This window comes from Channa argus, chromosome 16 (assembly GCF_033026475.1).
Source record: "Channa argus isolate prfri chromosome 16, Channa argus male v1.0, whole genome shotgun sequence".
NCBI lineage: Eukaryota > Metazoa > Chordata > Actinopteri > Anabantiformes > Channidae > Channa > Channa argus.
Window position 1 is genome coordinate 5,581,015 of NC_090212.1, and position 16,580 is coordinate 5,597,594.

Here is a 16,580-nt window from a genome sequence, read left to right on the forward strand (position 1 = left end):
TCATTCTACAAAAGCACGCTTTCATAGTGCTAGCCTGAGACTTTAAATAATCATTTAAAAGTATTAAGTTTGAGAACATGACAGCCAGAAAACAAACAGCTTCCTGATGGGGCACCGAGGAGGGGTGATTAGACAACATTTCACCACCCACCATAATCGTTCACCTCTCTGTCATGTCCCTTAAAACATGTCCTTGGTCGTGCCTTTTCATGCTCTCCTATTTCTTTGGCTCCCCCTTCCTCTTCTTTTCCAATATTAAGAGCTAGAGTCATTTGTGTCTCTTTCTCTTGTCTTCAGATAGCAGATTGATTTCCATTCAACACATCTGCAGGCACAAAGCAGCCGGCCATTGATTCTGCTTTTTCATTACCCAAACACAGGAAAGAAGTAGGGGAAGAGGGATGGAGAGATAGAAAGACAATAGAAAAGTGGGGCAAAGTAAAAAGTAAAAACAGAGAGGAAAGGTGGCAACAGTCCAGAGGGAACAGCAAAAGACAGACAAGGGAAGAGCGGTCCTATTGTCACAGACAGAGCACTTACTTTTCAGGTTCAGTGAGAGCTTATTGATTTGTTGCACGCTGACATTTCTGCTCTTTACTCCCCACCTGCTCAACATAATGCTGTTGGGTGTAGGAGGCGTTCTGTATGTTTCCTCCATACTGTGAATTCTGCTCTCTGTGAAAACAGATGGGGAATTGAGTGACAGTTTAAAGCTTTTAAAGCCGTATCCTTGCAGTTTCCTTCCTCATGCACATGCAATACCCTGCATAGTGTATCTGAAATGTAATGCCTGTAAAACTTGATTCTGTATTTAACCCAACAGGAACACCCCACCCACAGCTCCCTCTATGGGGAGGTCAGGGTCAGCTGCAGAACAGCACTCCTGGAGCTAACAAGGATTCAGTGACTTGCTCAAGGACACTTGAGACAAGCAAATGTTTACTGATACAGTACTGGTGTCTTAACACCCACATTACTACTTAAGTATTGTATTTTTATTCTAGACACCTGTTGACTAGTGGGTCACAGGAGTAAATCCCTTCATAATACAAACTCAATGCGATTCAGGTTTCATTTTTAACATATAATGACTTAATATAATTCTTGGGATTATTATTAGATTATTATATGGCTGAAATCTATTTTTTAATCATGGTTTCCTATAGAGACTTCTGGGCTTTGGCAAAAGACCTAAATATGTATTGTTTCATTCCCGCCTTTCTCTTTTAATTGTGCTCATCCAGCTTGGATGTATATATTTTTCTTTTACTTGAAATAGGAAATATAAGCAATTTACACTGACCTTATCCATACCTCAGCTTGGACATCCGTGAAATAATATGCTGTTTTTTAAGCAATAATATGCTGTTTACTTTTGTCTTTGCACCACACTGTTTGATGGATCATTGATGATAGTGAAATTTCCTATCAGCTTTGACATCAACAGCCACAAAGCAGCAAAATTAGAACATGCTCTTATCCTGCACCCTTAATTAAAGGTTGGAATGAATGCAAGGATTTCTGTGATTAGAGAGAGAATTAAATCAACACGATAGGAAGGATAGATCTGTTGTTTAGTCAATAAATTAGTTAAATAATGATATTGGGAATACTACTTCCTGGTAAGATCATTAAATTTAGAATTATAATAGTATGTGTTGGGGAACGCAGCACAGTGGTGGAGTGGTTAGTGCTGCTGCCTTACAGCAATTGCAATTGCTGCAATTGAATAATTAATTCATTTTTCAATTAAACATATTATAAAAATGTTGGAAGTTTTTAATAATACAATCATAATAAAATTTATTGCGCAGGTTTGTCACACTTAATGTGTCCAATAAAATGGAGGTTATTTATAAAAAATACAAAAAAACTGCAAACTGTGACGCCATGGTATTACAAGAAATGCAATAATGTATCCAAATAGTGTAGTGTAAATAGTGTATGTTGGCCTGCTGGGTAAATAGTCTATACTGTTACCTGTATAAACAATATAACATGTCAACATGTCCACAGTGGTCACTGTCTCCCTGGTTAAGATGTGCTGTTCCTTGGTTTAAGGACACTGATAAATGGTAAAATCCAGTGCATCTTGTACCTCTGAAAAACCTGAAGGCTTGTGTTTCATAAAGTATAAGAATGTTGGAATTTTAAGTTATACCAAACTGTGCTTTGAAAATAAATAAACTAATGAATTTCTGTTGAATAGGCATATATCTGTAAACATAAGCCTCAGTGTTGCTCAACTACTGCAGACTCGTAGACACACAGGCTTCAAGATACAGTATCTGCTGAATCTAAGGGTTAACTGTGACATACATTAAGTTACTAAAGAACACATACACAAAACCTGTCTTCTGTCTTTCAAGATGCAGCCCGCATCTTCTCTGACTGTTTGTTTTGTTGTGCTCCTCATTTCCTCTATGTTCTTTCAGCAGTTGTTTTCCACCCCAGCAGATCCATTGAGCTACAGGGGCTGGTTGCCATTTACCAAAAAAAAATACACATCAAGCAAATTGTGTGGCAAGCTTTTTATGAGGCTACACAACAGGAGGGAATGAATCCAGGCTTTTAGAAAGGCCTACTTTGCCTCCCTCTCTCTCACTTTCTCTCTCACACTCTAGCAGGAAGTAGTTTATCCTTCCCAAAAGTCCCCAAGGCACTGTATGACACCTAGCTCAGCTGTGCTTATGGCCTAAAAAACATCCACCGTTACCTTGCCATAATGTTCCAATTCTGATTTTTAAAAACCATAAACATATCACAGGCGTAACATACCAGTGTTAAAGTTGTAACTAGTCTATGGGGTTTTAAATGTGGACAAATACTGTAGTACGGAGGGAACTACCACAGCAGTAAGGATAGTTCTGGAGGATAGGAAGGGATGTTAAAGGCAGCAAAAAGGAAGGAAGGCTGGGAAAGGGCAGAGAAGATAGAGATGTAATGACTGGTAATCAAAAGAAGGTGACTGAAGGGCTTGGATTGAAGAAACTAGGGAGCGAAGAAAGGGTGACTAACAGAAAAGAGGAAAGAAAGTGGAAAAGGGGAAGACTGTAGATTGCACCCAAAAGCATTAAGATTCATGAAAGATGACATAAGTGTAACATATGATTATATGGGCAATGAAGTAAAAAAAAAAATGTGACAATAAAAACAACAGGCTTATAAGCAATGATTTGGAGAATAAATGACATTTTAGAGCAGGAGAACACGGAACAAGAAAACCATAGCACTAAGCAGAGTAGATGACTCAGCTAAAGTGGAAGAATGGAGCTGAGCTGGGCAGATGGAGGTCTACATCCAGCCACAGATAGGGTAGTGCTGAACCATCTTCCCCACACCCGACACAGCTTTCACTGCATGGCACTTTGACATCTACTCTGCTTAGCTTGTGTGCACTGAGCTCAGCAGGAATGAGATCTTGCTCTGCATGGAGCTTCCTTCCTTTTGTTTTCAATTAGAAGCTGATGAAAGTAACTGTAGGCCCTCATGCTGGTATGGTAGCTTTCCTTCAATTTATTTAATTTAGTAATTAATTAGCATAAATTTGATGTATTAATTATATGCATGATTATGTTATATTTATATAGTGTATTTTTCAAACTTTTGTAACTTTTGTGCTTATCAACATTAACATAAAGCTGTTGAAACTGGTGTCCATGTAGTTGAAAGCTTTTTTGCCTGTTTGGCTGGAAACAAGTCTGAAGAGAGTAGTGAGATATAAATAAAACTTTAAGTACAAAAATGTTTAGTATAGCTTAGTGGGATGGCAGAGTTTGCTGAAAAATTTATTATTAAGAGATTAAGGATGAAGAGAAAATGGCCATTGTCTCTGTGATAGTTTTTTTTGTCTGGGTTCTCATTATGTGTGTGTATATTTTATATTGCCCTGTCTCTGTTTGTTGTTTCACTATGGTCTTTTTTCCGAATTGTTTTGCATCTCTTTGTAGTTATTTGCATATTTTAACTGAGCTCTGAAATCAGGCTTAAATTATTTTTGTTTGGAAGTGGAAAACAGAAAATCAGGGGCCTACCAGACACAGGCCCATGGGTATTAAAGGTCAGGGACCCCTGGGCTTATGTTGGCCTGTTTGGTAATCCATCAATGCTTACAAGTGACACCTTTAATATTTTCCAGTATTTATTTGTCCCCACAGATTGTTACTTTACAAGAAATTTCAAAAAAGTTAAGATTTCCAACTTCCTATGTCTTGATTAAAGTTTGATGAAGGCATGTTGAAGGAATAACTTGAAATGTATTACACTGATTACAAAATTACAATTTGTTATTGTTTAGTAACATTTTCACTCTTTGGAAGCAGAACTTTATCAAACCATGTGAGCATTCTGTCCCACCTTGAAAGATTAGGATATTAAAGGAAAACAAATAGCGCCCATATTTGATGTTCCTGCCACAATGTATGTTTTCATTAATAAGAGAGGAGTGGGTACGCGGTGAGGATACTTATGGTCTTTAGATATTGTTGCCACATTCTGGCATTTTTGTCTTTTTGAGAACTGTTCTTATAGTTACTAACGGTTATTGGGAACATATTCTCGTTTTCTAAAGAAAATCAGTGATACATTAATAAAGCTACAATCCCCTAGCTAGGTGGGTATTATTTACCTTTTCAGCAAGTGCAATACTATTCTTCCCAAGTCGTATTTTTAACTGGGTCTAATGAGCAAAAATGGCTGGAGAGGTGTTAAAAGGGCCCACCTCGCCTCAGCTCAAAATCCTGTTCCGCCTCTGAGTACAAGCTGTGTGGGTGCTTGTTAACCATTGGCTCTGGCACCAAGGGCATTATGTATGAGAGTTAAGAAGCTAGCTTCTGCAATGTTTTCTATCTGCCTGAGAGAGTCAGACCTATTAGCATGGCACTATGCCATCTGCTGTGTAAGCCACATTCCCTATGAGGTCACCAGGTGGAGGAGAACTACCATTAATCCTCTTTACTTTGTGCTTAGACACCAGTCTTTTTTAAGTTTAAGTAATGTATGTCTGTGCTTTACAGAAGGCTCTGTAGTCATGTTTTATTTTATTGTAACTGTTTGGTAGTTAAGAAAATTATCATAAATGAATTATGAAAAATTCTTTGTTTAGTGTTGGCATTATGTAATAGCAAAGGAAGCATGTGAAAGTATGGGTGTATTGTAAAGAAAATTTTTTAAAACCCATAACTGCTTTTGCATGCTATTCTGTTGGCTTCTCCACCAAAGTTTTTCACTTTTCGGGCTATTTAATTTATACTAGCTTCCACTGAGGTAGCATGGGAGGCTTTAGCCAGAAGCACTGAATACCATTTTCTAAAATAATTGGACAGCCTACTTTTATATATCCATGACCCACATTTTAGTCCCTGCTCTGTTTGACCAACACTGCTGTGCAAATTTAAAATGTTTTTTTTTTTTTTCCCCACTGTTCAAACATTTCTAATGAGAGTGGGTATAGTGCTAATGTACTGTTGCTTTCCAGGTATATTACTAAGAAAAAGAACATGATGTTATTTTTTTAACAAACGTTGATCCTTGCATATAGTGTAATATAATGTAATCTAATAAATTATAGTATATGATATAGTAAAATATAATAATAAAGTATACCTATTGAAATTATTTTATGTTTAAAACACAAAGATATCACCAAGAAAATTCAGTTTACTAAAGAATCTCACTACAAACTCTATATAGCTAATCTGCCATCAATAGTTAGTCTTTTAAGCACTGTACACTCTTCTTATAAACGTTGGGCTGAAAGCTAGGGGATTCAAAGAATGAGCTTGGCCTTAATACAGATGTTGAATAAACAATTTCAACACAATGTCAATTAAAAAACATTTCTGGAGACTTTGATTGCATTGCATGATACACATCTGCAGAAGCCCTTGGTTTGTTGTCTTAAAGGTCCTCACTACATGATTAAAAGTAGTTGTCAGCAGTCACTGAAAAAAGACATGGGCACTGTTCTTTATTTGCTTTGTTGTAATGCTCATACAAACTCATCTGGAATGACACACCTGTTTTATCTATAAGAAAACAAATTAATCATACTTTCATCATCTGCCCGTCTGCTAAGTGTGAAGGGTCATGACAGACTCTACAGATGTCTTTTGTGTCAGTAAAGACTTTCTGCATTGCCGGTCAAAGAAAGTCAAAACATGTGCCTATTTTATGTGTCGATAATGTATAACATTTATGTCAACTATGGGACTATGAAGTAGATATGCAGTTTAAATTTTTCACTTTTCATGTCGTTTTGACAAATACTAAACACAAAAGAGCCTATGGAACATGGCCGTGTATGCATACCAAATTGCAGGACTGTAGCGCAGAGGCCAAGGGAAAATATGAAAAAAAAAAGATTTTCTTCTGTCCAGGTTCATGAAATTACATTGTTATTATGCTACCACTGATTTACTGTCGTTAGCCTAACTGCTAGGTAAAGACCGCTAAACATCTAAGCATCTGCATTAAATATGGGACAGGTTGAAGGTACCTGTTGGGGCTCTAGTCGAGAGTAAGAGGCAACTACACTGGACCTGTAGTAGGAAGGAAGTAAGTGCAAGTACCATTTTACTGTACTGACAGTAGAAATTTTAGGTATGTTTATTTTACTGACTCCGTACATTTAAAAACACATATCTATACTCACTGGAAAAAGGTTGTTGTTTTGGGGATATGTTTTAGAGTTTAACTTTTTTCAACTGGACAAGTTTAGGGTGCCTCGGCAAAAATGCAAATGTCTATGCACATCACAAAAATTTCAGCTCATAGCTGTGTGTAAAACCAAAACATGTTTGTAGCATTCGGTTTTTTATTTGAACTAGAAACACGGCTTATTGAAAACTCCTTCCAGGGTATAGGAGTGTGTGCTGGTTTCTCCTTTATAGGATGTAAGATTTGACTGCTGTCTGCAAACAGACCATTCAGAGTCTGCTCCCCGGCTCAAAGAGAGAGGAAGAGCAGCAGTGGTTGAGCAAGCTTTAGAGTAAACAAAGAGAGGAAGCACTGATATAAACGAAAAACAAACAAAACATTATTTTCAGTTTGTTTCACATATTAGAAATATTCTAAAAGACAAATACGGCTCTGCATAGCCCTGCAGAAAGGATTTTGTGTGATTGACAGTTAAAGGTACATTGTTGCCTGTTGGTTTAGGATGCTCTTAACTATGATTTTGCTTTTCCATCTAGATGAGCATTTTTTTAAACAGTGCTTGTATGGACATTTTTTTCCCATAATTCTATTTCTAAAAATATCTCTGTGTGGAGTATGTCTGAGTCTATGTTTGGTGGCTTTGCATCTTTTTCTGCGTTTTCTGTGTTACTTATCATTTGATGTTTCTAGTTACTTGATAAACAAGTACACATGTCATGAACGTCTATTTCAAGTCTGTATCAATGTCCCCTGAGTAGCCAGAATGTCCAATTTTTGGACATCTTCTGAACATTGAATGTAGCCATACATTAGACATCTACACAAAGTACCAACATTTTTCATGTTCTTTTTGGACATGTTGTGAATGCTGAATTTACATATGTACAAAAGCTTTTAAATGTTTTCATGAGATGTTTTCCAGATGTCTTGTGAACATCAATTTCAGCTTGTCTTGAAAATGTTGCATTGACACATGTACTTTTTTGGCAAATGTTTTTTCCCAACATGACTTACAAGTGAAGACATAGGGAGCCAGGGATTAAACCGCTGACTCTGTGATTTGTGGACAAGCTGCTGTAACTTCTCAGTTAAAGCCACCCACATCTACACAAGGGGAAATGGAATCCCAAGAAATCATACAGACTGGCTGGAGACCAGTTCTCTCAGGAACAGAGTGGAACATAAGAATTATGACCCTAAAAGCGGTTCTTCTCTTACACAGGCAATTTTAATTCATTCTGGATGTCTAAAATAGATCCTGCAATGACGCCTACATACTGAAACTTTACAACACATCTGGGGCAACTGCGGCGCAGGAGATAGAGCGGTCGTCCAAAAATCTCAAAGTTGTTGGTTCGATCCCCGGTCACATGTCAAAGTGTCCTTGAGCAAGACACAGAAGCCGAACATAATTATATTTAGACTTTTAGATATTCAACCTATTTATTCATTTGTTTGCTGGGTAACTGCTGTAACTTTCTAGGTATTTTACAGATATGAGAGGGGTATCAATCCTATCTATCTATTCTTAGTCCCTTAGTCAGTCCAGGGCAGTGGAAAACCTAAACATCAAGAGGTAATAAATAAGGTGTCATTCTGTCAGTAAAAGGAAACCTCATAATATATTAATATTATTAATTTAATTAATTAATAATTTCAAGCAATAAATAAAAGTTAAATGCATATTACCAAAAGTTGTTCACAACTGGACAATATTCACTCTCCTAATGGAACACTTAACAATATTCCCCTGTTATCACATGAAACCGAGCTATAGTCCACAGCAGTGGATATTTTTTAACATTGGAAGTTGTTCACCCGGTGTGTCACATATGGTCTGACCAGGCTCTGTTGCTTGGGGAGCCAATGACTGAATATCACAGCTGAGTTATAAGAAGCCCTTTATCGCATTGCTTCAGCTCGACCTGGAAGATCTGGACTTGTGTGTTGAATCACTCCCATGCATGCCTTTATTTTTTGTCTTGAAATATTTTGTGTTTGGGCCCTTTAGGCTTTGTCCAATGTTTAATCAAGCGAAATGGCCTGAAATAGAACAATCTGGCATCATTGTTCACTGTTCTTTGCATGGAGACTGTCATTTGTCTTGAGACAAAAAGCTGAGAGCGACTAATGGAGATCACATTGGCCTCCTGGCTTTGTCCCGGCTGGAGTAAAGAACGCTAGAGTTGATTAAGACACGCACAAACACACATGCATGCTCACAGCTGTGCACATTCATACTAAATGTGAGTTTGGGTTTACCAGCATGCAGTGCTTTATCAGTTATGAAAGCTGGCAGAAGGCCAAACACAATGATAGCCACTAGAGTGAGGAGGCTGCCATGGGAGGGGAAGATTATAGTAATGAAACTCACATACATATATAGTGCAGCAAACACATCTATACATACATACATACATACATACAAGTACACAAATACATCCTCATAGAGGAGCATGAACACAGAAGTTTTGTCTTGTGTAATGAAAGTGTAATGAAATCCAGAAACACACACACACACACACGCCCTGGGCTGAGGACTTGGCAGAGCGGAGTAGATAGATTAGTGTAATAGTCTCGGCCAAGGCAATCATCTGCCCACTGTAGGGCTCGAAATACTGGCAGCAAGATCCAGCTCAAACACAAAGAAATTAGCCACAATGAATGAGTCAGTTTGGATGAGTTCACAATGCTAACAGCATAACAAAGTCAAGAAAGAAAACCAACTGACTTACATAAAAAGATCTTTTGTCAGCACAACATGTAGTGGAACTGGATCCAAATTGTCAATATCCTGATTGTTTCTTATATTTATAAATTATAAATGAAGACAGGTCTGTTTACGCAATGATAATAAGGTGTAACTAAATGATTCAAGTAACATTGGCTTCAGTGTCAGGTCAGACAGATGCTTGGAAATGTCCAGGAGTGATGAACCTAATGGTTTCTCATGTAGAGAGAAGAGAAGGTAATTTATTGATTTGATTGCAATAGGTAAAGAAGCAGCAAACATATGACGAAGCAGTGTAAACAATCCGTATTTATCCATTCAATTCGCAGATTTTTTGTGCATTTGCAGACCCTCCATGTCACATTTAAACTGCCTTCATTGTTAACACTAATTACTGATAAAAATATAGATTCCAGTTAGAGTTTTCAACCATACTGACTTTATTATTTTGTGTATGCAGCTTATTCATTCCAGGGTTTGCTTGATGTGCTTGTTCAGCAGAGTTGCACCTCTTCAATCTTTATGTTTGTCATTAAGCATAAAACTGTAGAAACTTCCATACTCATGTTCTAAGTTACTGCTATGATCCAGAGAAAATTATGTAGCTCGCTTTTTTATCTTTTTAATAGGAATACAGTTTTCTGCTGTATCTGCTAAACACTGGCTTTATGATATTTTTATATCAGTATATGGAGATCAGTCTCCGCAGCCAGATACTTTTAATTTTCTTCTTCTTTTTTCATCACATCTTTTACAGTAGCACCAAGCTGGATACAGTGGAAGGGATTCTCTTAACATGTCCACATTAAGATTACCATGCCTGGTGCGAATCAAAAATCACACACAGCTGTATTTCACCAGCTGGTATCACAGTCAAACCTGATGTTTTTTATCAAAATGTTTCCCCCAGTTGTTTGTGTTAGTACTGTAGTTAAAAAGATGATGACTTCAACTGAAGAAGACTGAATATATCTGGTTATACCCCACAACACTTTCTAGTTGATTTATTTAGTCTAGAGTGACTTCAGCTGTAATTATCAGGTGTGGATTTTTGGTTTGGAGTTAAGACATCCTATTCAGACTACAGGCACTTTAAAGACTTTGTTTACAATAAGCATATACTTTACCATCTCTCTGTTTGTATGACACTAAAATGTTCCAGTCAACTAAAAATCAAAAAACTCTGTGAATATCTATAACTGTTCAGTCTGTGTCTCTCTCTGTGTTATGCAGTATAAATTCAGCATTAATGAGTCAGTCATCAGTGGTCTGTGTTTGAGAGTATGACAGTGTTTGGGCTGTCAAATAACACATGAACCCAGAATGTGAAGGCCATGCAGAATTAAAAACAAACAGAGACACACAAATATTAATGCTTTACCAGCTAATGTGAGCCATACACACATTCACGCACAAATGCTGCAGCTCTAATAGTGAGATTAATCTCTGTCTTTGTATCTTTATGTATACAAATGTAGCTGCTTGTGTCTGAGCTTGTAGGTGCCGGTTACATTCGCTACAGTCATTACCCTGCACATTTAAATGTCACTTTATTTGTCCTACCATAGAGGTAATTCCAGGGTGAGCATGTGTGCGAGTGTGTTTGTGGCCAAGGTTCACCACTATAGCGATGGAAACATCCAGAGAAGCAAAGGGGAGAACACTTATGGTCAGCCAACATTCAGATGCTCCTATTAGTATTCATTGAGTCATATAGATGTTCGCGCTCTCTCTCACACACACATACACACACACACACACACTCATGCAGCCTTGTAGTGACACTCCACTGAGGACACACTAATGACCTACCGCTACAGTCATTCCCTTGCTCTTAATACTAACCATTAAACCTTACCACGTCTGCTAACCTTCACTTAACTCCAACTCTATTCCAGATGCTTAACCTGGCCAAAGTAGCCCTTTGCCGCTCTTAGTGCACATGGGGCTGTGAGCTGTGAACTAGCTGCCCTATTCGTTTTTAATGAGGAATTTCATTAGCATTTTAATGAGTAAATCCAAGAAAGCTGACAAGCCATTTTAAGGAAATTAAAGGACAAATGTGCAAATCCTGTAGTCAATGTGACTAGTGTCCTTCAAGTAATAACCAGCCTCTGTGTTTGTTTAGAGGAAAATATCTGATTTAAACGAATCCATTTTATTTTTATAATGATTTTGTTTGTTTAGTTTTTTTGTTTTTTTTCATATGGTACATCTGTGCTTCGGCGACACACAGTTTGAACACTGGGAAAGAGCATCTGGTCAAAATGTCCATGCAAAAATATAGGATTTAATTGGGGTGTCTTGCTGATGATTTGGGTTTTTTATTTTTGAGGATTCAGCACCCATACATTGATTCTTTATCATCTTAGTGTTTGAGTTTTTTCATTATTTATTTCCTACTCAACAGTATTACACAGTATTTTTGCTGGGGTCGATGCTGTTATAAGGTTATTAAGAAATAATATAGGTAAAGCACATCAGTGTGGTTTCCCTGGTCTTTATTTTGACGTTAGTTAAGTCATGAAAATCTAAATTCATGGTGACTAAAACAAAAGATTGTGTTTTTTTTTTAACACCAGCACCGATATCTAGTCATATCTTAGACAATAAAACATGCTTAGTGGAAAAGCTATTATGTTCTTCTTCTCTGCTTCTTCACAGAATGATCCCCCCATCAAGCAAGAACTTCTTGGTCAACAACCTTGCAGCAGGGACCCCGTATGACCTTTGCGTGCTGGCCATCTATGATGATGTCATCACCTCTCTGACAGCCACGCGTGTGGTTGGCTGTGTGCAATTCACCACAGAATCAGAATACATGAGGTGTCATTTTATGCAGTCGCAGTTCCTCGGTGGGACTATGATCATCATCGTTGGAGGGATAATAGTGGCCTCGGTGCTTGTTTTCATTATCATTCTGATGATACGCTACAAGGTGGGTCTCTCTGTCGCTCTTAATCCTGTCTCTGGCCAGATAGGAGAGCGAATTAAAGGAGAGAGCTTTTCATTATGTGGGAAGATATTCACATGGTGGTCATATACTGCCTTGTTGTAAAGCAGATTAACTGACACACATTCATTTTTAGTGTTGTAGCTGTGTCTAAGTAGACCCCTAAGCCAGTCTTCAAATGTACAATTTGGTGTCACTTGTAATATTACTAAGTACATAAAAAAAAAACACTTACTGCACGTTAAGGTAAACCTCAGTGTATGTGTCATTGTGTCTTTGCTGTCAAACGGTGTTCACTACAGTGCATGAATACACGTAAGTCACCTTTAACTAACCATTTAAGATATAACACTGCATCCAACTCAAGGCTTCTGTATATTTCAACATGATTATTGGGCCATTGTGACTGTGCTATGGATGTTTACAGAATGAAAAGAAAAAAGGTGACAAAGTTAAAATGAAGCACATTTTTTACAAAAAAGGTTTGTTTAGGTAATAAGTGTGAGCAGGTAGGATTGGAATTATATGAAAAACTGTTCTGTTTGTTTTTCATCTCTCTCATAAGAATTAAATCATGTCCAACCTTAGGAGAAATGTGGAGCACCAGGTAAAATCCGTTTTAGACAAAAAAACAAAAGAAATGAGGAAGATCTTAGTGCTCATACGTTCCTCCTGAACGACAGCTTTAAAAAAGAAAAGAGTGAAAATTGAGACATACTGGAGTTTTTATTGGACAGCGTTTTACTGCCGTTTTACTCTGAGCAACTAGGGATTCAGTGGACAAGTTCCTGCTGCAATTCGGATTTCAGTTCAAAATGAATGAGATTTAATATGAAACAACAAACAAAATGAGAACTAAAGGAATCTTAGTAAATGCAAATAAAGCTATTCAAAATGGTAAAATATGATTTTTCCATGTTGTTGTTTTTGAATGTGTGTCTCTATTTTCACCTGCTCCATAGAGATGATGAGAGGGTTTGTTCCCATGTGGAAAACCACAGTGTTAACAAGCTCCTCTCTGATTGGTCCAGTCGGAAAGTAGATTGACTTCCAATCAAGCAGATCACAACCGCCTGAGTGATGAGTGTGTTTGTCTTTTTGTATCCCCTGCTTCGCTTTGTGGTGCTCAGTTGCCACTAGCTGATGAACAAATGTGTTAGAGCCAAATGTTTTTCTGTGTAGCTCACAGAGAGCTGTCAGTGTCTGTGCAGTGTGTACTGTAGCTCTTTTTTTGTACAACAAAAAACCTCTTCACTCCTAAATGACTTCTGCTTTAGCAGACTTAAGTGCAAATTCAACAATGGGTAGTACAACTAATTGACATTTCTGAAGATAGCAGTGGAAATATGGAGCTTGGATCTCTCACATGTTTTACTTTAAACTAGATGAACTCCCCAAAATAAGAAAGAATGGAAAGAAATTGGGGAGGATTTTAGTGATAGCTTAAGAGCTAATATCACTCAGACAAAATGTGTATGAAAACAATATAATATTTAAAGAGTTTGGAACAGGAGTGTGAGACAAGAAGAAACTGCATCAAGTTTGAGAAAAGGACAAGGTCTCATACTGGTGTTCAAAAAAACTAACTGAATCTAGAGGAACCGCTGTAGACAATGCAGTCTCTCCATAATTTTGCTGATCTTTTTGTGATTATTGTGGCGTTAAAAGCCTGAATTTTGCACCACCAGGAAATTTTGATAGAAATTGCAATGTAATGAGGATTTAAAGTGCAAAGTCATGCAGAATTTCTGGTGGATTTTCTTTTAATGTAATTAAATGCATTTGCAGATGTTTAAAAAAAATTTTTTTAAAAAGAACTATTGATTTATATAATGACATATAATAAAACTTTATTTCAATCACTGTGAAGAGATAATATGCAAATATTCAGTACTGTGTTTTTAAGGACTTGTCTTTTTTACCTTCAGGTGTGTAACCCTGGTGAGGGTGGCAAAGGCGTTTCATTGTCGATGACCAACGTTCACTCGCAGACCAATGGGCAACAGTCACAGGGCTGCACTGTGACTCCCAGCGCCTCTAAACATGGCTCAATTGGATTAGACGACCTTTCAGGAGGCACAAACAAGAAGAGTGGAGCACCAGCAGGAGGAGGAGGTGCAGGCAAGGATTCGATGATTCAGCCTTCTGAGTCTTCACTGCCTGACTGCTCCACAGCTACGTCGGTCCTCAGCCAAACTTGGGCGGGAAGAAGCCCAACAGCTGGAGCTGAGGAACCGGAGAAAGCAGGCGAAGAACGAGCTCAAGCGGGCGTCTCATCGCCCACCACCGGCTCACTACCCAAGCCAATGCGGAAGCCCGCCCCGAGCAAGCCAGGCTCGGTTTGGTCAAACACCTCGGCTAACCGTGAAAATCTCCCCTCCTCCTCCCCTCGCCCTCCTTCCTCAGCCTCATCTACCGCCTCCTCTGCTCTCCTCCCTCCTTCCACCCCTCTGGACAACCTCAACACCAACCGAAACAACTCCACCTCTCTTAACCAAACCCCGCCACCATTTGCCCCTTCTCCTTTCTCCAGCCCTATAGCTACACCGAGCCCCATGTCCTCCATCCGATTCAGAGAGACACCCATCCTGCGCCGAGCTCCTCGGGCCTCCTCCTCCATCGCCAAGTATCAGACTCTTCCTGTGGAGGAGGGAGGGAGGAGCAGGGCAAGGAGGAGGTACTCTCTCAGTGAAGGAGGCTCTAAGACTTACTCATCCCATCACGGAGGCGGCGGAGGAGGAGGAGCAGCAAAATTAGGGCGCATCATGCGAAGCAAAAGGAGCCAATCAATGAGTGGGATGCTACTCCATAAAGATGGTGATGAAGACTCTGACAAAGGGCGGTGTGATTCAGATTGGATCTTAGAAAGCACAGTTTGAACTGGAATGAGACTGTGACATAAAATAAACTTAGTTTATTCATTATTGTTTATCTTCTGTATGACTGTATGTCTGAGAGTGTGTGTGTGTGTGTGTGTGTGTGTGTTTTTGAACATTTGTAAGGTCTGTTTTGCTGTTTAGAATGTGTTAATGGTAGTTGTGACTGGATGATTGACTGTGTGCATTCTACAAGTATACTGTTTCATTTTTCAACCATTGTTTTTTATTTTTCATACCTTTTCTCCACTGCTCTTTGTATTACGTTTACAACTTTTTCACGTTGGCAGTATCTGTTTTACAAGTCGGTCATTCAGCGAGTGGATAACTTGCCTTGTCTCGTAGCGTCTTCGAGTGGTCTTGTTGGTTCCACTTTATAGCACAAAAGAAAACAAGACAACCCAACCGGCTCGCCACGTCATTTCCCGTATTTTCACCGTATCAGAAAATACCACAAAAGGGAATAATTACAAGAAAAAAGAGGAATTATAATAAACTATAGAAAAACTGAAAAGCACACCACTTAACGTTCACGTGCCCACAGTACGTCTGCATCCATAACCGTGGCAAGAGAATAGCAGTCTGTGCCTTCTTTTGCAGTAACAGACCCCTTGATCTAACCAGACTTTGGACTCTACGCTACAGCTCCACAAAAGAGGGATTAGGATGGAGGGAGCAAACAAAGGAAGAGATTTCTCACACATAGCCTTTCTTACCTGCTGAGGAGTACAGATGTTTTGTTGAAGTGTGGACAGACACAAACTGGGACAAAAGCAACAGATAAAAACTTTAATGGACCTCTTATGAAATTGATATTTTTTAAAGGAAAGAATAAATGAAAAGATAAAAACCTTGAGAGCTTTTCACTGACACTGGTCAAATACAGCCTGTGTTGGTCACAAGCTCCTGGAAAGCTTCTGTACAGAAAAAGACAACATGTACCGTGTTGTTATGTTGTGTAAAATAAAAAAGGATAAAATGAAAACTGGAAATGTTAAGTGTGTTTTATGTGCATAGAGGTTCGAATAATATTTATCAGGAATAAGGAAATGACCGTTTGAGCTTTTGCAAATAGCAAAAGTGCAGCTATTTCTTCTGTGATAGTAACAAAGACATCACTTTTCATCAGACATCATTTGTTTTATCCCTCTGTGTCATTTCATTTGGGAACGACTATTTCCCCGTTGCAAGCCAGAACAGATGTGTGGCGCTTTTTTTTTTTTAATTCAATGCTTGAAGTTTCAATTTTTCATTCATATCTTTTTGTACCTGATATATTACCTTTTGGCTATTTATCTAGATTTTCTTATTTCAAAGTCTTGTGCCGTTCTTAACTGCAAACTAATTTCTAAGCATTTACCAT

At 38.3% G+C, this 16,580-nt stretch overlaps 1 protein-coding gene across 4 annotated transcripts in view; it reads left to right on the forward strand.

The window, feature by feature from the left end:
* The window catches only part of lrfn5a (leucine rich repeat and fibronectin type III domain containing 5a), a 115,972-nt gene extending 99,771 nt beyond the window's left edge, over nucleotides 1–16,201 (forward strand). For all 4 annotated transcript variants that reach the window (XM_067480445.1, XM_067480446.1, XM_067480448.1 and 1 more), the window contains 2 exons: nucleotides 12,053–12,326; nucleotides 14,270–16,201. In XM_067480445.1, the coding sequence (XP_067336546.1) occupies nucleotides 12,053–12,326; nucleotides 14,270–15,220 (1,225 nt within the window). In that variant the 3' untranslated portion in view covers nucleotides 15,221–16,201. The remainder of the gene's footprint in view (nucleotides 1–12,052; nucleotides 12,327–14,269) is intronic.
* Nucleotides 16,202–16,580: the final 379 nt, after the last annotated feature.